The sequence below is a fragment of the Mus caroli genome, chromosome 9, assembly GCF_900094665.2.
Source record: "Mus caroli chromosome 9, CAROLI_EIJ_v1.1, whole genome shotgun sequence".
NCBI classification, from domain to species: domain Eukaryota; kingdom Metazoa; phylum Chordata; class Mammalia; order Rodentia; family Muridae; genus Mus; species Mus caroli.
In genome coordinates, this window is record NC_034578.1 from 101,326,984 (window position 1) to 101,350,396 (window position 23,413).

Consider the following 23,413-nt stretch of genomic DNA (forward strand, 5'->3'; position numbering starts at 1 on the left):
CCTCTGGTCGCTACATGCAGGCACACATAAGTATGTACACACACAGGAACACATGTAACTGTACAAAAAAAACCCACCCGTTATACTAAGGAGACTTTAAAATTAAATAAAAGTTAGAGTCAGCAAAATTGTTCAGTAAGTAATATAATAGCCATGCAAGCCCAACACCCTGAGTCCAATCCTCAGAATCCATAGTAGAAAACAAGAAGTAACTCAAACACTGTCCTCTCAATTCCACAGAGTGCCAGGCCACATGTGTGCTTGTACCTCAAATGCCTCCTACCCACACGATAAATACATTCTTAATTAAATAAAATCAAAAGTCATCTCATTTATAACTCACTGGCTGGTGGTAACTAACCCTCGAACGGCAGCTACAGAACATGTCCACCAGTTGGTTAGGCAGAGATGAAATCTGTTCCCTGACATAAGGCCTCACAGTTCAGTTAATCAGAGGTAGAGCTACCAATGTGTAGATTTGGCTTTTAAAATAGAGACGTTTGTTGTCAACTGGGTGGCACTAGACCTGTCAGTCACAAAACTGACTTTCTGATAGGATGCCACACCCCAACAGTCATTTTATTACAATTTAGTTTCTATCTTATCGTGTCTAGGAATAGAAAATGCTCTGGTCAGAGGACATGAATGGCCAGGCTCCTGGACACTGACATTTCTTGCCGTTACAGTATCTGGATAACGTAAATGTCCTTGGTTTATTAATGCTCTAAGAAACAGAGACAGAGCGACAAGCAAAGAGACATCATTAAAAAACAAGCCAAGTCCAGTGTTATCTGAAGGTGGGATTATAGATTATTTTTTTTCTTCTCTGTGTTTATCTACACTATAAAAAATGTTTTATGTATAATGTGTATGGCTTTATTACATCTTACTGAAGCACAATTGGTACATTATAAAATCGATCAATTGTTTAAGTATGTTGTTTAATGGATCTTGGCATATTTATAGCTATGCAACCATTATCCAGATTTCGTTTTTGTTGTTGTTGTTGTTGTTTTTTAATGTTCTCACAACCCTTAAAAGTCCCCTGACTGAGTTTTGCTCAATGCCCATTCCTGCCCCAACCCCAGACAACCATTCCCATTAGCTACGTAATAACAAGCGTCTTCTAGACATACCGGTTTTATCCAGCTCCATTTGTTCAGCACGGGTAGAAACTTGGTTCCAGATTTCATTGCGGATCTTCTTCAGGAAGTTCCCACTGTATGATTCCAAGTGACTGTAGGAGCTGTGTGTAGAAATGCTCTGCCTGGAAGGGTATGACACTATGTCTTCTAACTGCGTGTTGTTGGCCCCTTCGATGCCCATTGCAAACATAGTTACACCCTCCAAGCGCAGATCCAGTGCAGCCTCCCGTACCACATCATCTGATGCTCTGTGGGTGACCAGCACAGCAATCTGGGGGACCCCCTGGGCCTTCCTGCTGCCACTGGACTCTGAGAAGCCTTCTTTCCTCATCTGCTCAATGGCGGCCCCAACGTTAGATGCCCCAGTCTGGAGAGAAAGCTTCTGGATTTGCTGCTGGAATTCAGACTGGTTGGCACTTGACCTCAGGGACGAAATAGTCTGAGCCCTGTCGCTGAAGCTCATCAGCCCAAGCCNCATGCAGTTGTCCTTCACATCCACAGAGCTGGTGACATTCTCCAGGAAGTTCTGCAGGTCCCTCAGATTCTGTGTGGTCCCCACTGACTCGTCCACCAAGAATATAAGGTCGGCAAGGGAGTCTTTCTGGCAAGAGGTGGGAAAGGGAACTGTGGAAACAGAAAAGTTGTGAGGTTAGGAGAGACCACTGGCCCGGGATGAGAGGACTTCCAGGATGGTTGAGATGCTAATGCAAATGGACAGGGTTACCACAGACCCAGTCTGAATTGCTTCCCCTTATTAAACACAACAGGAGAATTCTGAATAAGACTGGCAAGGTCCTTGAGTTCAGAGGTTTTGTGTGTACACTTTCTTCTATACTTAGCCAGTTTCCTGCCACATGCTTATAGCCAGCACTGCTGCAGCCATCTTTGTGACCACCTCTACAGTAACCCTCGTCCACACCCAACTCTCATCAGCAAGGCAACCATCATGGCTGCCACCACCTTCATCACTTTCTCATGCTGACATGCAGGGATGGGTTGGCAGACATATTTCTGACCTGAACAAACTCACACTCGGTGGCCAGATTACTTTCTTTCAAGAGGTGACAACTGCTACAAAGACAGCAAAGCAGGTGGCTTGATTGGCTCTACTGGATGTGTGGTTGAGGAAGAGACTCTCACCCATGCAAGTTGTGAAGTCGGGACAGGCCTTTCTGAAAGGGTCCCATTTGGATGAAATGTGTAGGATTCGATCATAGGGAATTTGGAAGAAAGAAATTTTAGGAGAGAGAATAGCAAAAGGCAGAGACAAGCAAGACATACATAGTGGCTAGAGCCAATGGATGAAGGGAAGCCATGGTGATGAACTCAGAGGGAGATCTCAGATCTCCCAGATCTCCTAGGAGTCACATGACCTGTTTTAAATGTCTTAATGTTGGGTGGTGAACTGTGTACAGACAGCCTGGTCCCCGTTGAGCACAGGCCAAACTCCTACCTTCATGCCTCCTGGGCCCCTGGCTCCTGTTGAATCTACAGCCTCCCACAGCCCCCTGCAGAGAGGTGTGAGGCCATCAGTCTTGTAGGCGATGCCCTAAGTTCCTGGTATTGTCTGGACTCCACCCCCACAGTTACCTAGCAACAGCCAAGTAGCCCCAGCCCACTATAAAAGAAGCTGCTTGTCCCTTCCTCCCTCTCTTGCCTCTCTTATTCTCTTGCTCTTACTCTTGCTCCCTTCCCCCACCCCTCCCCCTCTCTCCACATGGTTATGGCCGGCCTCTCCTTCCCCACTCTCTCCCTCTCTCTGCCTTTCTTCAATAAATGCTTTAAAACCAAGAACTGCCTCTTCTCATCGGGATCCGCAGTGCTGGAGCAATGGAGTAGGTCTCCCTCTATAGAGCCATGTGTGTGTCTAACCTCCCACTGGGAAGCCTCCCTGCACTCCAGCTGCCAGCAGCATGCCAACCCACCCTCCAAACCAGCCACCTGAGCTAGCCAGACTCTCCTCTCTGCCCTTTTCCCTTTGGTTCCCAGGCCAGAGTCCACCCAAGGGTCCCCACTCTGTTCTCAGCTCTTCCTCAACATACATCAGCATCTGGGATGTCCAAGAGTGAGAACCTGTCATCCCTGACCTCCATGTGGCCCAGGAACACCAGAACGGGCTCTTCCAAGGTACCCAGCAGTGTCTGTGGTGCCTGAAAGTCAAAGCCAGACTCAGGCAGTTCTGTGAGGACCCCAGGCTGTGTGCGCCTTCCTTACCACCCCCAGAGTGGGGTCCTGAGGCTTCTCACAGCCCAATGCCCGCCCAGTGGCAACCTGGAGTCTGCCTTGCCCAGTGGCCCTAGTCCCGAGCAGACTCGGGATCCCATTTTTGTCCCACATCTTAAGTATCGCTCTAGGTGCTGAAGGAAATTAGGAACTTAAGGTTACAATAATACCTCTTCTAGGCCAGGCAAGGGGCAGGACAACAGCAATGAGATGGAGCAACAAGATCAGTTCTGATGAATGACTAGAGGCAGCAGAAAGCTTAATGACTGGACACAAACACAGACACAGAGGGAAACTCTTGGGCTTAGGGCTTGCACATCTGCATGAATGGGGTCATTGTGTCCTTCTGAGACAGTAGGAAGAGGGAGTTACAGTAGGACTTGAGAGTTCCACCTCAGACATGTTAGCATCCACTTAGCATTGAACATCCCAGAGTAGATGTCACACAGGCATCTGTTTGCAAGAATCTGGAGTCTCAGGCCAAGTACACCACATTCACAGCAAATACCTACTCCAAACACAAGTGGATGAATTGCATCTGTGGGAAGTGGGGTCAAGACACAAGCTTAGTCTTGCCAAACGCTACCATTGCCAAGCGACCCCAGAAGATGGAAAAACATGTCTTACTTATCTCTGCCCCTCTAGTGTGGGGCTCCTGGTGAGAACAGGAGTATTTGTAGAGAGTTAATTAAAACTAATTCAAATGAACTGTCCTCAGAATCCCACACTACTGAGTAAACTAAGTCCCAGCATGACCTACCCAATTCAGCATTTATTTGCCAACAGCCGTTAGTATCAATAGCAATAAATAAACATCACACAAGCCCCTTCACCCTTGTTAGTAGATATACACAATTCCCCTCACTTTACAAGGAAGGGAACAGAAGTCCACAGGTTAAGAACACTACCCAAATGCGGGAGAGCTAGCAGGCTATCCAACTCAGCTGCCACCCGGGCCAGATCCAGGGCTTTGAGTTAACCCACCCTAACATCTATCTCATCTATGAACTGCTGGAGCACGTGAAGGGGCGGATCCTACAGCTCCAAAACTGCACCTTTCATGATGAGATATTTTCTATGCTTTGTTTTGTTTAATTTGTTTTTTATTTTTTGATTTTTGTTTTTTGTTTGTTTTGCTTTTTTTGTTTTCTTTGGGGGAAAATTGCAAGGGAGAGAAGAGGATGTGAAGGAATAGGGAGATACAGAGGACTGGAGTGCATGATATGAGTCTCACAAAGAATCAACAAAAAGTTTAAAAGGGGGAGGAAGGAGAATAGAAGGGGGAAGAGGAGAATGAGGAAGAAGAGGAGAAGAAGAGGAGAAAGAAGAGGAGAAGGAAGAAGAGGAGGAGAAAGAGAAAGAAGAGGAGGAGGAAGAGAAACAAGAGGAGGAAGAAGAGAGGGGAGGAAGATGAGGAAGAGGAAGAAGAGGAAGGAGAGGAGGAAGAGGGGGGAGAGGAGGAGGAAGGAGAGGAGGAGGAAGAGGAGGAGAAAGAAGAGGAGGGGGAGGAGGAGGAGGATAAAACAAAAACTACCCACAGTCCTAAGCATCTAGGCCATAATTTAAAATCACTGTTAACACAGCCTTGCCTTGACTTCCAGAAGGCAAGGACCATTCCATCCTGTCTTATACTACAAGGAGTAGAAATATGATCAATACATGGGACCCTCTAAGAAAGAGTCAGAGCTCCACTGTTCCAAAGAGACCAGACTAAGAGATACCCGAAGAGTCAGAGAGCAGCCAGGGAAGTCTGCCAAGCTGGGGGTTGTGCTGCTGTACTTCAGAGGCATGGCCAGGCTTCTCACCAGAGCAGCATTCTTACTGCACACACACCTAGAGCTGTGACTGGCCCATTTGCCTCATCACCAGGACGGCGTGTGCAACCTCCTGTTTTGTTTTCCCTGTTTCTTACTGGTGCTTTCTAGGCCCATGTCCCCAGTGACTGGTGTTCTGCTTTGAAGACATCATAGAAAACTCACCTAAGACATAAGTACAGCATCCTTCAATAAGAAGGTATGAGCAAATGGAGCAATAGCATTCCTATTTTGGGCCAACGGAGTCAAGAATCAAAGTAAATGAAGAGAAGGCACTGTGTGTCTCTACATGAAATCCAGGGTTTCCCGGAGCAGAAGGGAAGGCAGTCCAGGCAGCTGGACGGAAGCTGGAAGGTAACAGAGATGGCTTCTGGAATGGAAATCAGAACTTACCTAACTAAGGACATGCTGCAGGGGCTGGGGACATACGCCCTAAAAGGACATACTTTGATAGCTGGGGTAAAGGCTGATCCTGAGTAGCTCTGAATACATAAACATCAGCATGGATGAAGGGGTCCCCAGAGATGTCCTTGGGGGTCCTCAGGAAAGGAAATGGGAAATTTTTCACATAGGCAAGGTAACAGCTGAGGTCTTGAATTATGTACATGAGGGAGATACTGAACCAATTCGATTTGAGATGTCCCCAATTGCTCTCATTTTTATCCCATAAGCCTTTGATAAATATTACTAGTATTTCTTCCGTTTAAACTCTGCTGGGAGACACTGTTACTTAATAGCAGTAGTTCAGAGTCTCACTAAAAAGCACTACTAATGCATTGCAAAAAATATATCCTAATATTAAATATATGGAAATGTGAAATATTTAGCTATAAATGTAAAAGCTATCACCATAGGATGACGGACCACATAGCTGGAACGGTAACAAGTGCCCTCTGTCTGGAGCAGGTACTGGATGGTACTCATTAGACACGAGCTTAGAAGAAATGGTGCAGGAGGGACTATGCTACAAGCCCAAGATTGCAGCCTACCATACTGCTGACCAGACAAGTCACCCCTATATTGCCTGTGTGACAAAGCTTGAACATGTGCAGACAAGCCTCTCGTCCCACAGTCCCCATTCTCACCAGGAGCTGTGATATGCTAGCTGATTGTCACTTATTGAATTACCGCCCATAAGCTTCACATCACCAGGACTATGAAGAAAAAGGAGCCGTCTAGATGGGTTTCAGAAATCTATGATAGCCTGATGTTCATTTACTCATAACGAGAAACAAGACACCAGCTCACTCTCTAGGTTCAAGGAAGACAGAGAAAAACACGAGCTGCCAACTCTGCCCCTATGGCACTGCCCACTCATGGTACAGGACAGGGACAAAGAGAGATGGAAAATCATGGGAAAGGTTGTTGTCATAAGATGTGCCCAAGGAATACTGGGACCCAAAATGAAAGCCTCCAAAGAGAGGAGTAATATGGGTTTGAGATTTAAATGATGGCTCTTTTCTGCCAAAAGGAGGCAAAGGAAGGCAACAGGATTGATGTCAGAGAAATGGCGCAGGCAGAGGCAAAGAAAAGGCTGGTGTGTGGAAATCCCACAACAGCTCAATACAGCTGGTGTCCTGAGACAACACAGATTGGAGCTGCCATAGTTAAGGGTGGATAGATACGGAGCCCATGGGGATTGGGTGCCTCCTCAAGGTCTTCCTACCTGTCTTATCAATGTGGTTGGCAGCTGTGGTTAGAGCTGCAGGTGTGGTTGGGGCTGCAGGTGTGGTTGGGGCTGCAGGTGTGGTTGGGACTACAGCTGTGATTAGGTCCACAGTTGTCCCTTCCCTGTACTGAGTCACATCCTTGATGATCCGTGTCATGTTTGGGGCAAACACGCCGAGGTCTCTGGCAGTCCTGAGATTGAAATGGAACTGAGAGGTGGCCATTGCCTTCAGGTTTTCCTCAGAAGCCTTCTGCACCCCCACAGAGATGATTTTCACCCCATCTTCCCGCAGGGCCTTCGAAGCCTCTTCCACATCATCCTCAGACTCTGCTGAAGCCAGCACCACCAGGATTGGNGGGNACTGTNTCTTNTCTCTTNCANTTNTGGNAGCAGAGAAATAGGTCCTGTGAGCCTCCTGCAGGGCGTTCCCTATCTTCAGGGAGCCACCGATGAACCCGAAGTTCTTCTTCAGGTGGTTCAGCATGGGGTTCCTGTTCTTGAAAGTGCCCAGCTGGAACTCATTGTGGAGAGCATCGCTGTACTGGGCCAGGGCCACGCGGTACTTGTTGGCCTCTATGGGGAGGCTGCTGATCATCTTGTTGAGAAAAGTTCTCACAAATGGGAAGGACTTAATTCCCAGGTAATCGGAGCTGTCCACCAGAAACACCACATCTGCGTACTCGGGGCCTGGCCCTGCACAATAAGAAGACAGCAAGCAAACATTCGATCTATCTCCACCATCACAGTTTAAACCTCAGTCGTCACTTAAGACTATGTCCTTGTGTCAAAGCTTTATCATAATTCCAAAGACTGTTTTCGCTGGAAGTTCAAACAGAAGAAACTTCTTCTGCCTGACACGTCAAGAGTTCATTAGTAAAGTTACCCAACAGACCATTCATCCTCCAATCTATCTCTGAAGGTAATTAACTTTCTTTTCATTTCTGGAGCCCCAAACTATGATACTGTACTACAAAATTAATGAGACAGTAGCCCTCCAGAAGGTCACAATGTGGTTTGAGGATTAATACCTATTTTTGGATACCGCAGAGAATAAGCAGTTGTCTTGGGCCGGAGAACTTCAGAGGACATGAAGAGAGACTTTATGTGTATGGACTCTTTGGGGACCATGAACTAGGAGGATCGGGATCAGACGTGGGCATGAAGCAAAGAGAGGTCACCAATGCATCACCAGGTCTGGTCTGAAAGTGGCTGAACCATCCATTGCCACAGCTACGCCATGCAGAGGCAAAGGGATCAGCTTCGAAACTCCCCTATGGGCCCACCATTGACGCAGACCATCCCCCACATTTGGATAGAAGGAAAAATTACAGGTATGTCTTCTTTGGTAAAGGTGATCTGGGAAAGCCAAAGGCTGTAGTGCAGCTTCCTCCTTTGGTGTTGTTGGGGTTCACAAAGGTTGGGGTCCTGAACCATTACAGATTGAGGATGTTCAGACTGGGGCTACTCAGCGTGTATATTTCATATTGTAAATGGGAAAAGGGAAAAGGGCAGTGATTTAGTCACAGAAACACTTAGATTATGTTTTTCCATGTGGGGTTAGTTGTCTTCCACCAACTAAAGGGGAAGCATATATATATATATATTTATCATAGATCATATACCATATATTACATATTATATATTGCACATTATATATATATAATATATATTATATATATATACATATAAGAAAGCATATATTAGTAAAAGAGATGGATGGACAGATTGAGTCTTTATATACGCACCTAACAAAATCAAACTACTACCCTGTGCTATGATAGCCTCGTAATGACTGATGCCTGGTTGGCTGTCTGCTTTTATGTTGCTATCACACAAGCCAGGATGAATTGAGAACAGGGAATCTCAATTGAGAAAACACCTCCACCAGACTGGCCCATGAGCAACACTGCAATACATTCTCTCAATTGATGATTGATGTGGGAGGGCCCAGCTTACTGAAGGCAACAAATGTCACCCGCAAGCTGGCAGTCCTGGGTGCTATAAGAAAGCAGGTTGGGCAGGCCATGGGAAAGCCCTAAGCAGCTCTACTCCATGTCCTCTACATCAGCGCCTGTGTCTAGGTTCCCGCTCTGCATCTCTTCCCTGATTTCCCTCAGTGGCACACTGTGCTGTGGAATTGTAAATGCAAATAAACCTTTTCTCTCCAAGATGATGTTGGCCAATGGGGTTTTACCGCAGGACTAGAAACCCTAGTGAAGACACCTGAAACTATAGGAAAATGTCGGAATAGTGAATTAAAATTTTACTTCTGAAATAGTTTAGTATGCTGAGTTCTGCAAGCTTGGTGGAGCCCTTCCTCGTAGGAAAGCAAACACCTACTGGAAACTGCAGTAAGAGACAATTACCACAGCCATCTGCTCACTCCACACACCCAGCTTGCAAAGGAAGGAATGCTTTAACCTCTACCTACAGTGTTTGTTCTGGCGATCTCGTATTTAACTGTGGTGAAAAGTCCCCTGGGTGGAAACGGGATGCAAAAACACCCTTGGATGCTCATCTCCAAAGCTGAATTCTGCTCGCTTCTAAGTGCCTGCTCAGTTGTCTGCTGATTAGCATTTCTGCAACATTTCTAAAGATAAGGCTGAAACTATTCTATTCACAAATAGGCTTAGTGTATTCCCAGAGATGAGATACTAAGAGTTATGCAAATCAATGAATAAAGATTTTCTAGCCAGGGCTATATGATTTTTTTTTACCCAAAGCTTTCCCTACCTTTAAGGGATGAAGTCATTTTATCTCCTAAGGCTGCTGTTGTTATTATTCTTATCATCATTATTATTATTATTATTATTATTAAGTGATATATACTTTGATCTGTTAGTAAATAAAGTATTCCTTTATATTAAAGTTTGATAAAGCATAAAAATGTTCATTTTTCCCAAATAAAAATGAACAAAAACTATACTGGTACCTGGGCTCTGGTCTGCCAGGGTTTCAGTCCAGAGGATTAGGACAAACGCAATTAGCCGGAGCTTCATTCTCTTAACGGGGTTTCTTATTTTTATTCTGAAAAGAAAAATGCAATATGAATTATACAGAATAGTATACTGAAAAAGAAGTATTTTTAAAAAAAAAGAAAGAAAAGAGAAGTAGGCATCCAGCAAGTGCGTGGAAAACAGATGTTGATGTGAGTTGAGCCCTGAATGTGGCTGGGTATGGTAGCAATCCCTGTGACCAGGGCTGGGCATGGTGGCAATCCCTGTGACCAGGGCTGGGCATGGTGGCAATCCCTGTGACCAGGGCTGGGCATGGTAGCAATCCCTGCAACCAGGGCTGGGCATGGTGGCCATGCCTGCGACCAGGGCTGGGTATGGTGGTCATGCCTGCGATCCCATAATTTAGGAGTGGAAGGCAGCGGAATTCAGTGTTCACCTTCATTCTCAGCTACAGTGTGACTCCAAGCCAGCCTCAGCTGCACGAGACCTCCATTCTAGTTAGTTCAAATGGAATCTCATTGTGGTGTTGATTTGCATTCTCTTATGAAAACTTATCATATCTTTTCCCATATATGTTGGGCGCTTATAGATCTTCCTTGTAGAAACATTTATATCATGCCTACTTTTAGGCAGGCTTTTGTTGCCATGTAGCAGAAATTGCTTACACATCCTGATACCAGACGCTTAGCAGACAAATGACTTGCAAAGAGACTCCTCCCACCCTGTGTATTATATTTCACCTTAAGATGTACTTTAAAATAATAATGGTAATAAAAATATATTTTTTGAGACAGGGTTTCTCTATGTTACAAACAACTTGGGCTGTTCTGGAACTCACTTTGTAGACCAGGCTGGCCTGAAATTCACAGAGATCCACTTCTGCCTCCACAGTGCTAGACAAAAGGTATGTACCACCATGGTCTGGCAATAATTTAAGAAATTATTCTTAAATTTAAGGGGAAAAAATCCCTAGAATTAGAACTATCAGTACAGAGCTAGAGAGATTGCTCAGTCAGTTAAGAGCACTGACCGCTCTTCCAGAGGTCCAGAGTTCAATTCCCAGCAACCACATGGTGGTTCATAACCATCTGTAATGGGACCCAATGCCTTCTTCTGGTGTGTCTGAAGACAGTTACACTGTACTCAATATAAATTAAATAAATAAATCTTCCAGCTATAGGTTATCTCAGTACTTAGGGGTGGGTCAATCTCATACATTTTCAACACCCTCCCCTGAAAATTTTATGATCCTTTAATGCTAAGTTGGAAATAATTTAGTAGTGTAAACAAATTATATTTTAGAGGTTTTAATCTCTTTCTGGAGTAGAGATAGCCCAAACCAGACTGGGGACTCAAAAAGATGAGGAGTTTGAAAAGCTTCCAAGAGAACCAACTCAACCCATGTGCTTCCCAACTCTGAGAGCCTGATGGGAATTCAAACTAGCATGGCCTCTGGGAGGAGGGAACCCCATGTCCCTTGTGGAGAAATAGTTAAACCACACATCAGGCTATCAGGCGGGAGTAGTTTCCTTGGATACTGGGCAGCATTGCTCATTCTCACTGGGTAACTGTACTTCTTATTGTTACCAAGGAAACCAAGGTTTCCTTTTGTGTTCTCCATCTTGTTAAAATGGAACATAAGGACAGTTTTACTGGGGCTCAGGAGAAACACAACAGGACAGAGAAACCACAAATATTTGTGGCTTCCTGGAAGAGAGATGGAGAAGGGACAGAGAGAAAATCAAGAGCCAAAGGGTGGCAAAACTTTGGACAAAGAGCGAGAAAGACCAGGGAAAGCATGCTTAGAATTTTGGCCAGTATCTGAAAAAGATACCAAGAAAGGAAAAAGAAAAACGTGCTTAGAGCTGCGCGGATGGTCTGAGTTCAGAGGGGACCAGATTCTAGGAACTTTTGTTCCAGGAACCACATCAGGGACACAGGGTTAGAGAAACAGAGATGGCTGATTCAGAAAGGGAAAATACTCCCAAGAACAGAAGCAGGCTAGTGGGATGAGGAAGGATCCCAGAGCGCATTGGATCACAAGGCAGACTGTACTTTATAGGACTTTTATATGGCACTCTTCTCTCTGGTTTGTATTTAGAGGGCCTTCTTCAAGCATGCTCTGTTCATTAGATGACGCCCAGGGGAAGACCAGCTTCTAGCCTCCCTCTGCATACTGACTGAGCATGCTCTGTTTGACGCATGAAACCCAGATAGGGAATGGTCTCCAGCCCATTCCCCACCAACTGGCTTGTTCCTGTGTTAATCTTGACCGTTCCTTCTCCAGCCCCTATTCTCCTGTCACACATCTCCTGAGATGGTCTGTTTGGAAACGTGCAATTTGGGGTCCTGAGGCAATTTGGTAAATCGGGGAAAAAAATCTTAACAAAGTCTTTTTGTGTTTGTTTTGTTTTGTTTTAAGAACATGGTAAGGCTTGTGATATTCTAGCAGCATCAGACACTAAAAGAAACCAGAAATTATTTAATAAGTTATTAACACAACAAAGGTGTTGGGGTCTTGAGTCCTCTGGTTTGCAACTGCTTATGTAAACAGTTTATTGGAAGTTTACACAACTAAATCCTAACACTAAAACAGCTTATTAATTAGCTTCCTTTTTTTTCTTCCTTTCCTTTTGCAGCTAAAGGAACAAGAAGAGATGAATGAGAGTAGAAAATAAAAGTGAGGGTGCCCCTCCCATCAGTCACTGTCTCCTTTCTCACTGGATCTACCCTCCTCTCCTCCTGGCTCATCATCCATCACTCAGCATAAGAACCCCACACACAGACCAGGATCGAGCATGGACCAGAATAAGGAGCTCAAGCAAAAGGGCTAAGATCACAACTTCAGGAACCACACGCTCCAGCTGCTGAAGGCTCCAGACCACACATGGTTGCCATTCCAGAAAGCTGGGATCTGAGATCTATTGAAGTTGAACAGCAAATCCAAGGTCACATGGCCTCTGGTGCTTTGGCCCAGTTCTGGGGACATCTGGAATGCATATTTGGTTTTCCCATCAGTAGGGACAGTGAGGGGCCCAGCCTGATTCTCTTGTCTTTCCTTGGGTGCTTCATGGTCCTGTGGCCTTTGGTTCTCATGGTTTTCTTGTTTCTTCCCTGGATCCATTACTCAAAGAATGTGTGATCTCCTTCATATTCCCAAATCTATCAGCACACCCAGGCCCAAGCTTCTTGCACATCTATCGGACACTTAGCACATTCCGCCATGTCCTGGGACTCTGCACAGGCCTTTCTTAACCCATCTTTTCTTCCCGGTTTGAGCAGCTGCTGACGGCAGGGCTGGATGCCTCCTGTCCCACCACTGAAAGTTCTAATTGTCCAGCTCAGTGTCTGCTCAAAAAACCAGGTCCTCAAGAAAAAGTGGTTGAACTGGGTTAATTAGGAAGTGATAAGAGATTGCACCGGCCAGCCGTTGCCACTCAAGGCCCTATCAAACCTCCCACTGCAGCAAAACCAGGCACTTCTAGGACAAAAGACCATATCTTGAATGTCTCGAGGATAACAAAGGAATACTCTATACATGAAAAGTCAACTCTACAGTTTAAGCATCCTACACCAAGCCCAAGCACAGTGTTTAATCTTTATTGTCAACTTGACTGCATTAGAACCACCTAAGAACACATCTCTGGGCTTGCCTTTGAGAGTGTTTCTGAGAGGTTTAAATAAGAGTGGAAGACCGCCCGGATGTAGGCGGTGCTACTCTGTGAGCCGGGGTCCCAGGCCCAATAAAAAAGAAAAACTAAGCATCTGTCAAAGCTCAGTTGCTAAAGTGGTGGCTCTGCAAGCATGAGGACCTGAGTTCAAGTCCCAGCACCCACATAAAAAGCCAAATGTGTGTCTGTAATCCCAGTACTGGGGAGGCAGAGACAGGATTCACTGGCCAGCAAGCCTAGCTGTCATGTCTGCTCTCAACCAGCAAGAACAACATGACCACCAGTCCTTCTAACAGCAGTTTATTCAGCAAACTTCAGTCTTCATCTCTCTCGCTTCAACTTTATCCTTCCACTTTATCTCTCTCCCTAACCCGGGCCTCTTCACTCTTATATACACTCAGTTCCCATCCACTCACAGAAGGCCATGTCACCTCACCAAGCACGTAGCTTCAGCTAATCAGGGCGGCAGGGGCATGTCTCCACCAAATATGGATTCACCAGTAACATGGTGCACCTGCACAGCTCTCAGGATGGTCGTGGCTTATTTTCAGGTGTATGAGGAAGTCAGGTGCAAGTCATAAGACTTAGCTGCAGTCCCGGGCACCATCTTGGGACTGCTGCCACACCCGCTCCTCACACCTAGCCTCATTGGTAAGCTCCAGGCCAATGAGAGATCCTGTCTCAAAGGAAGTGGGCAACATTACTGAAGATAACACCAGGGGTTATTCTCCAGTCTCCACATATAACACACACACACACACACACACACACACACACACACACACTTTTAAAAATAGAACTATATAGACAAGTATGGCAGTGCACACCTTTAACCTCGGCAGTTAGACGACAGAGACAGTTGGATCTCTGTGTGTTCAGGCCAGCCTGGGCTATATAGTGACTTGCAGGACAACCAGAGCTATGTTTAAAAAAAAAAAAAAAAAGACAATATAGTCTGACTAACATTCATCTCTCCTGATATAGTCTGACTAACATTCATCTCTCCTGCCTAATTCCAGATGCAGTGCACCCAGTGGCCTCACTCTTCTGTCATCATGCATCTCTCACCATGATGAACTGCAACCCAAAACTGTGACTAAGAATAAATCCCTCCTTCCTTAAGTTGATTCTCGCCAGGTGTCTTACCATATCGACAAATGAAATAACTAGTACACCATTCTACCATATTGGACCATTCTTGAACCATCCCTAGGGGATAGGGCAACTCCAGCAGGGTACAGGGGTGCAGAAACAGTCCTAGCTTCACCTTTGCAATAAATGGAGGCCCATGGCTGGCTCAGAGTAGGAGAAATAGAAAGGAAGTTTTTCCTGCAACGTAGGACGATGAAAATGACAACCCAGTCTTTACATAAAGCAAGAACAGTGTATTTCCCAACCAAGTCCAACTCTTGTTTTAGACAAGGGTATCCTTTCTTCTCTGTGGTTTCACCAGACTTTGTGTAGTTCAAAAATATTTATATACACAAGCATACACACATAGGTACATATGTGCTCACGTAGACCCACACACATACTTCTGATACATTGCCCATTCAGCATACTTATCTTCAGAATCAACTATACTCTTGGCACTGTTGAAGGTGGTTTAGAGTTAGCAGGAGAAAGCAGACCAAAAGCTTGCAAGATTATTTCTGTTCTCTATGTTTACTCTCTGAAAGGCAAACTTTTCCAGAGCAGAGACCAAGTCTCTCTGATTCCAGTGCTTAGTGCAGAGCACTAAATAACACAGGAAGTAAGTGAGAAAGGTAGACAGCAGATAGGGATGTAAGAAGACAGCATGAGGTATCATCTCAAACGAGGGTATCAGCAAAACACTTGGAAAACAGCATAGAATTTGGAAAAGGCTTCAAGGAAGAGGCAGCATCTTGAGAGGATTTGAAAGACTCCTGGAGTAAATAAAAGGCAAAAGTGACAAAGATCAGAATGACAGCGAGCCCTGTTGGTAGCAATAAACAATAGAGGTATGCGTGTGTATGTGTGTGCACTTGAGTGTGTGTGCATGTGTGTGTATGCATGCATATATGTATTCATGTATGTGTATGTGTGTGCATTCGTGTGTGTGTGTGTGTGTGTGAGAGAGAGAGAGAGAGACAGAGACAGAGACAGAGAGAGAGACAGAGACAGAGAGAGAGACAGAGAGAGATCAGAGACTGGAGTCTTCTACATTGACAGCGACCAAGATGTTGGGGTCGGGGAGAAGGAGAGACTTGGAAGACAATGTAGGAAAGGCAGGGTTGAGAGGACTAGGTGGTAGGTGACTTTAGACACCCTAGGGAGCTTGGAAGGAACTTAACTTTATCCTGTTGGCAACTGTGAGCCAAAGATGGGCTTTGGCTGGGAGAAGAGTTGTACTGGAATGCTTGGGGTACATGAAGAGATTGATTGATTGATTGATTGATTGATTGATTGATTTTGCATCACATAGACCTTGAAGGAACCTTTGAGTTTACTTTCCAATACTGAAGTCATCTTATGCACAAAAAGGAGGAGATCAAGGATGGAGGACAGAGAGGAGCCAAGAGCTAGACAACACAGCCTGTTAGCGCAAGGAAACTGCCCCACAAGCTTGTCTCCTTTCTGCAGAAGGAGACAATATCTGATATTTCATTCTAAGAGCATACTCACCAGAACAGAGGGGATGAGCTCTGTGTATGCCTCTGTCTTCTAAGGCCAAGATGAATAAGGCTTAAAAGAAACTCTGCTATAGGTAAGTTAACAACTCTGCCGTCTGTCACTTGTTAGCCAGCTAGCCCCACAGTAGATAGATAATTCACGGAACTATTGCAGGCTTTCAGGCACAAAGAGTAACGTACATTAAAAAGCCTCCTTCCAACACCCTATGAGCCACTTAAGGAGTCAGAATAATTTGCAAAGAGATAAAATACAGGGACCCCCAAATGCCAAGCCATAAACTAAGGAATCTGCTTTGTAATAAAAGACAAAGACAGAATCCTACAAATGTTTTAAACTTTTTTGAAAAAAAATTTATGGGAAAAAATTTTTTTGGATGAGGCTTATTCTGGTTCCTTGAGTTTCCTGTGAAACCTTTGGATATACTTGTGGGAGGTAGTATGTTGAGGAATAAAGTATCCAACAAGATTTGGCTCTGCATACTCAGCATTCATAATTGTTAGCTAAATTATGGCTCCTTACTACTGAGCATCCAAGTTTTCCCCTCACTGTGTGTGCTTTTAAGTCCTTGATGCTACTTCACTCAAATGAATATATATCGTTTCTAGATTTATTTCCCAGTCAGCTGTCTTGATTAGCTTAGCTTTGGCTTTGTCATTTCTTTAATTTTCTTAGTTGTGAGAGGACAGAACAGCAGTACTTACACATCTCTTACTACATGGCCATCAACCCTCTTAATCCTTTGTCTCTATCCTCCCTAGGTGTGTACTTTTATTTACTAAAACCACAGAAGGATGAACTAATGGTAGGTATCTTACCCACATGGCCCACAGCTAGCACATGCCGTGATATTAACCTGAGTTAATATTTGGAGACAACGAATCTCTGAATAATCAAATTCAGACGATGGCTGCTGAATTTGATTATAGCTCACTCTTTGTAAATATATTTTTTTAAATCTCATCCCAATGCAAAGCTAAATATGTGAAGTCATCTTTACTCTCTCGTTTCTTCTACAACATAACCCTGCCCACCCATTAAGTAAATGGACTAGGGATCAGAAGTTAAGAATCACTGTCGGCTGACTGAGCACGTCATCCTAGCCAAATGCCTGTCATTTTTACCTCCCAGAATTACTCTGGGGTTGAAAGCTAGCAATTTACATAACTTCCTTCAAGGCCAGGTAAAAATATCACTATTACTCTATTTCATGCCTGAAGTACTTCTACTTGGGGAAGATTACCTGTTTTACTTGAATGCCCTTAAACCACCCAGTTACCTAGAAGGCTGGTATTAAGACGTTCTCTCCAACATCCCATTCATTGATATACACATTCATGAGCATGTGGGTATGTACACACACACACATACATACACACACACACTATATTCTCCAAAGAACTAAGAACTATTCTCATCTTGTATCAGTATTGCAGACTTGCAGTTTCCTGTCCAATATTCCAACATTCTTGGGTTTTCTCTCTATTAGGAGGAATCCTATAGAGGCCAGAGTGATGGTTGAGCAGCTAAGAGCCCTTGTTCCTCTTGCAAGGATGCCCACGGATGCAGCAGGCCTTTGCTACTTTATAAGTTCTTCTTTCTTTCACCATTCTCCACCCTTTTTCTACCCTTTCACCCCCCTAACACTAGATAGGAGAAAAAGAAGAATAGAAGGGAAAGGGGTGATGTTATCATTAAACCATTTCCTGCTGATTAGGGACATTGAATTCTTTGGGGCAAGTTTGATATTCGCCATCAGATTATCTAATTTCATTTTCTTGTTGTTTCTTCTTGCTCATGACTACTTAACCAACCATGACCAACAGCAATCAACAGCAAGCAACCAAGAACACAACAACAAAAACAACCCCATCTGTCAGGGACCTAGCATTTATATACCCTCTCAAAAGTTCCTAAAATTCCAAATGTCACACGATTGCAGAAACCATCGGCAGCTGGCAAAAATCACACATTTCCTAGAGCACGAGGCAAATCATAGTCAGCTGCTGTGGACAATCTGAGGCAACCCCACATCTTACACCTGGGATTAAAAACAAAAACATATTCTTATAATACTTGTTTTTTGAGGAAACTAAAACTCCGAAATTGTTACTACATACATGGCTATTCATAATCATCTGTAACTCCAGCTCCAAGGGATCTGATACCCTCTTCTAACCTCCATAAGCACTGCGCACACACACAATGCATTTACACACATGTAGACAAAACACTCACACACATAAAATATAAATAAACACGTAGGTAGATAAATAAATAAATAAATAAATAAATAAATAAATAAATCTTTAGGAAATAAAGGAAAAAGAAGACTGGAGACATGGCTCAGAGGTTAAGAGCACTGTCTGCTCTTCCAGAGGTCCTGAGTTCAAGTCCCAGCAACCACATTGTAGCTCATAGCATCTATAATGAGATCTGGTACCCTCTTCTGGCATGCAGACATACAGATAGACACAACACTGTATACATAATAAATAAATAAATCTTAAAAACAAAAAAAGGAAAAAGAAAGAAAACCTTATATTGATAGACAAGGTGACGAGCTAGGTTATGAAAACACACTGTAAACTCCCTGAAAGCTAGGGCTATCTTACAGATAGAGGAAGAGGGGCTGTAACCCAGCAAGAAAATAGAACTTTTCTCAGTGTGTTAGTTCTCTGATCTCTGTGGAAAAAAAAATATATAGTGATAGTACTCACATGAATACATAGTTAAACTTTTAGCAATACTCACATATAAATAATTAGTATGTAAATTATAGATTATGCTGTCCTATTAATCAAGAAGTCTGGCCAAACCTCTGACAATATACATTACAATTTACTCAAACTTATGTTTTAGTTTCCAAGTTGTTAAAAACTATTAGCCTGGACTGGATCGATGGCTCAGCAGTTAAAAGCACTGACTGCTCTTCCAGAGGTTCTGAGTTCAAGTCCCAACAACCACCTGGTGGCTCACAATCATCTGTAATGGGATCCAATACCCTCTTCTAATGTGTCAGAAGACAGCGTCAGAGTACTCGTATATAAAACAAATAAATCTTTTTTATATTTTTTATTAGGTATTTTCCTCAATTACATTTCCAATGCTATCCCAAAAGTCCCCCATACCCTCCCCCCCCACTCCCCTACCCACCCATTCCCACTTTTTGGCCCTGGCATTCCCCTGTACTGGGGCATATAAAGTTTGCATGTCCAATGGGCCGACTAGGCCATCTTTTGATACATATGCAGCTAGAGTCAAGAGCTCTGGGGTACTGGTTAGTTCATACTGTTGTTCCACCTCCTCCATTGGGGTCCCTGTGATCCATCAAATAAATCTTTTTTTTAAAAAAGAAAACAATTAGCCTAAAATTAGCTATACAACTATAATGTTAATAAATGTTAGCACATATTCAATAAATCTACTATGTGGAAAATTTTTATATGCTGTCTATTTCGGCTCAATTCTTCCTTTAGTTATGTAAAGTAACTATAATTACACCCATTTTACAAAGAGACAGAGGATGGAGCGCTTATCATAGCTTGCCCAAAGGCTTGCAGCCTCTCTTGACTACAAAGATATTTTCTAATGCACTACTTCATCCTCCTAAAATTCTGCTTCCTTCCAAGATAATAATCACTAGCCTATCACATCATTCCATGCTAAGAGAACAAACAGTCTTGAGGTATTACCTAGGACCATCAAATGAGCATATACTCATTTAAATCTTCAGAACAAACCATGTGCAGCCTAGATCTGAAAATTAATCATTGCAAACTGTGGTGGCTAGAATAGTTATGGCCCCCATGGACTCATGTGTTTGAATGCTTGATCCATGGGGAGTAGCACTACCAGGAGGTGTGGCTTTGTTGGAGTAGATGGATCCTTGCTGGAGGAAGTGGGTCACTAGAAAGGTGGACTTTGAGGTCTCCTAGTGCCCAAGTGTTAAACACTGTCCAGTGTTAAACACTCCCCTTCCGCTGCCTGAGGATCAAGATATAGAACTCGTTGGTTCCTCCAGTACCATATCTGCCTGCACACTGCCCTGCTTCCCGTCATGATGATAATGGGCTGAACCTCTGAAAATGTAACCCACCCCAATTGAATGGTTTCTTTTATAAAAGTTGCCTTGGTCATGGTGTTCCTTCACAGCGATAAAACCCTAACTAAGACACAAATCATCTTTGCAGGCTTCCAGGACTCCCAGAGAGGCCTCCTGATTTTACTGACATAACTAAAACTGGTTTTCAAGCAACCCTGACCAGTAGCTGGTCTTGTGTTGAGCATATCTCTGTTTCATCTGAGACAGTGATGGTCATTCAGTGTCATTGGCCTGTCATTGGTAGGGAATATCGGGGAAACACTTTGAAATAAAACTGGCAAGTGCTAAATCAGAACACCACACACTTACTGCATCCAAAGAGAGGGGAATCTGGGGGGAGACCTGCAAAGAAATTGGTACCAAAAAGAAGATGTAGGCTTAATTTAATTAAACCACTAAAAGAAAAAGTACGAAATCAAGAACTGAACACAAACTATATGTGTGCTTTTGTTGTTAAATATTTAATGAGGTGGGTTCTGGGCAAAGATGAAAAGCCAGCTCATCTGAAGGATGATTCAGAATCTTGGGGAATTGTGTTTTTACATCAATTCCTTAGAAGTTTCAGGATGCCCTAGGGACCACTAAGATGTCTCAGCTAGTAAAATGACTTGCTGCCAAGTCTGAAGATATGAGTTCAATCCCCAGAGACTGCTTAGTGGGAAGAGAGAATTAAATCCCACAACTTGTCCTCTGACCTCTGAATGTACACACCAGTGACACGTGTGGACATACACACACACACACACACACACACATACACATTAGGAACTAATAGTGTACCGATTTATTCTACTTGTAAATTGTAGCACAATAAACCAAAGTATACATGTCCAAATAGTATATTTTGCAACTGTGGGTTTTTCTTAGAGATTTTGTTCAGAATTCATAAACTACATCTCTTCCAAAATTTCTAACCAATCAGGCTAGATAGACAACATCAGCAACAATGAAAATTAACTTCCGAAGGGCAGCTGAGCCCTGAAAATCAACATCCACATGGGCTAGGAAACCCTGCACCTAATTAACAGGCTTCCACCACTGGAGCTGAAGCAGGCTTCAAAGTGGAGATTCTGAGAGCAGCTAACTCGCTCAGAATCTTCGCTGGAGTTCCATACACACTAGAAACTCAGCAGTGTTTGTAGAAGCTGTGGGTGCTTTGAGGAAATCTCACAGGGCAGTTCAGAATTTGAGGCCAGACACCAATTCCCACAGTACAGTGTATCAGACCAGTGTGGAATCCACCCACAGTACACCCACTGCTCTCTATGAGGGCTCCTCTACATGGGCCTTAGACATCAACAGGCTGACTGAATGATAGAGAAGTCCGGCACACACCATCCTGGTCCGCAGACCCTCAGATACACATTCAGAGGGTCTAGGTTGGAGAGCCCCCAACCGCACTCCCAGCGAGCAAACATTTCCAAGATGCTTTTAAAAACCTGGAAACCACACTGAATTGAGGTCCTCTTCCATTCTAAGAGTCAGCCTCTAGGGCAGTGGTTCTCAACCTTCCTAACGCTGAGACCCTTTAATACAGTCCCTTATGTTGTGATGCCCCCCTCAACCGTAAAAGGATTTTCCTTGCTACTTCATAAAGTGTAATTTTTTTAAATAACTGATATGCAGGATATCTGATAAGCGACACCACCTGATTGGACACCACCGGGAGGCGGGAGGAGGGTCATGATCCACAGGTTGAGAACTGCTGCTCTAGGGACCTCAGTTTCCTCTAGTGACAATATTCTCTGAGCCTCAATTCTGGAACCCAAGCAAAATCGGCAGAGGAAGAGAGTCTCCTTACACCCTGAATCTCAGGCTGGGAGCCCTGCACCCCACACTTACCAAGACTTCCTGGGGTCCCCGAGGATCCTGGGGCAGCCCGCAGTGCAGCCCTGTGTCCCCTTGGAGCATGCACCTCGCTGCTGGGTTCCTGCTGCTCCGGGGCAGGTGCTGACTGAGCACCATCAGCTCTTTTAAGTCAGCGCTGACTCCCGCCCTGCGCCCTTGGCCCGGCTCCCCCCAGGGACTCTCTAAAGCTTGGCAAACTTCAACTCCAGCGGTCAGAGGCCTCCAGCTGTCTTTTGGCTTGGCCCACTGTACCGGTCTTAGGGAAGCCGCATGAATTTGGCAAGGCAGAGTTTCTCAGAAATCCACAACCATCTCAGCTGACTGGGAGGTCACTGTGGCTACTCGGACTGAGGAGTCACTTTATGGCTCCTTGCTCTGCAGTTCTTCCTATCTAGCTAGGAGGAAACCAGAGAAAATCTCCTAGGAGGGCCATGCCCTACGGAGAGCAGGATAAAGAGAAAAAGCCTCCGAAGCAGCCGCAGGTTTTATCCTGGGGTTTCTGGAAGGGGAAGGGGGTAAGGGGTGGCAGGAGCAAAGGTGTGCTTAGCAGGTCTGAAAGCACGGGCTATCCTTACTTAGTGTTAACATTGGACTTTTGTTTGTCTTTCCTGGACATGTATTGGTGCTTGAGATTTCACCTCACCACACAGCAATATCAGACACCTTCTGGAGATACTTGCAATGATTAAAGCCTATCCTGAGAGACTAGGGCTCTCCCTTGCTGAGCAAACACCTCCAGAACACTCACCCCCACCCCTGCCCCAATATTGCCGTTGCTTCTAATGTTAGAAAGTTTCCACGTGTGTCCCCACAAAGAATGAGATGGGGAAGGGAAATGAGATTGGAAACCGGATGACTAAGATTTTCTTTTCCTTAGGTCGTTTCCTTTTTTACAGAGAGAACACAAAATTCTGTAAACCAATACCCGTTTTGGTTTGCATTAATAAGAAAAAATTATTGTGTGCGAGTAAAATGGTTTGTCCCCAAAGAATGTATCCCTTCTGCTCTGAACCCACTCACTACAGAATTCCAAGTGATCTGCGCAGGGGTCCCGGGATCCTGAATGTGAGTGTCACAGCTTGCTCTCCAGAGGACTCTCAGATCTGTCCAGGCTTTAGCAGTTGTTGACCACACAGCGAAGCACAGAGTGACACCTGGGGGCAAGAATATTGCCAAGCCAGAGCTGGAGGGGAAAATCAGCTTCTAACTCACCCTCACGGGTCCAAAGGGAAGCGTGGGCTGTTGTGAGTTCCCAGGGAGCAAAGATTTACTCACTGGGATCCCCTTCTCAAGCAGAGTTACTTAAGCAAGAAAAGACACCCACCTGAG

The 23,413-nt window shown here is 44.4% G+C and overlaps 1 protein-coding gene across 1 annotated transcript in view; it reads right to left on the reverse strand.

Annotated features, from left to right (window-relative positions):
• Window positions 1–22,176, reverse strand: part of Col6a5 (collagen type VI alpha 5 chain) — a 105,612-nt gene extending 83,436 nt beyond the window's left edge. The window contains exons 1-4 of the mRNA XM_021172713.1: window positions 22,079–22,176; window positions 9,784–9,878; window positions 6,849–7,544; window positions 1,137–1,769 (exon numbers count right to left, since the gene is read on the reverse strand). Of these exons, the coding sequence (XP_021028372.1) occupies window positions 1,137–1,769; window positions 6,849–7,544; window positions 9,784–9,850 (1,396 nt within the window). The 5' untranslated portion in view covers window positions 9,851–9,878; window positions 22,079–22,176. The remainder of the gene's footprint in view (window positions 1–1,136; window positions 1,770–6,848; window positions 7,545–9,783; window positions 9,879–22,078) is intronic.
• Window positions 22,177–23,413: the final 1,237 nt, after the last annotated feature.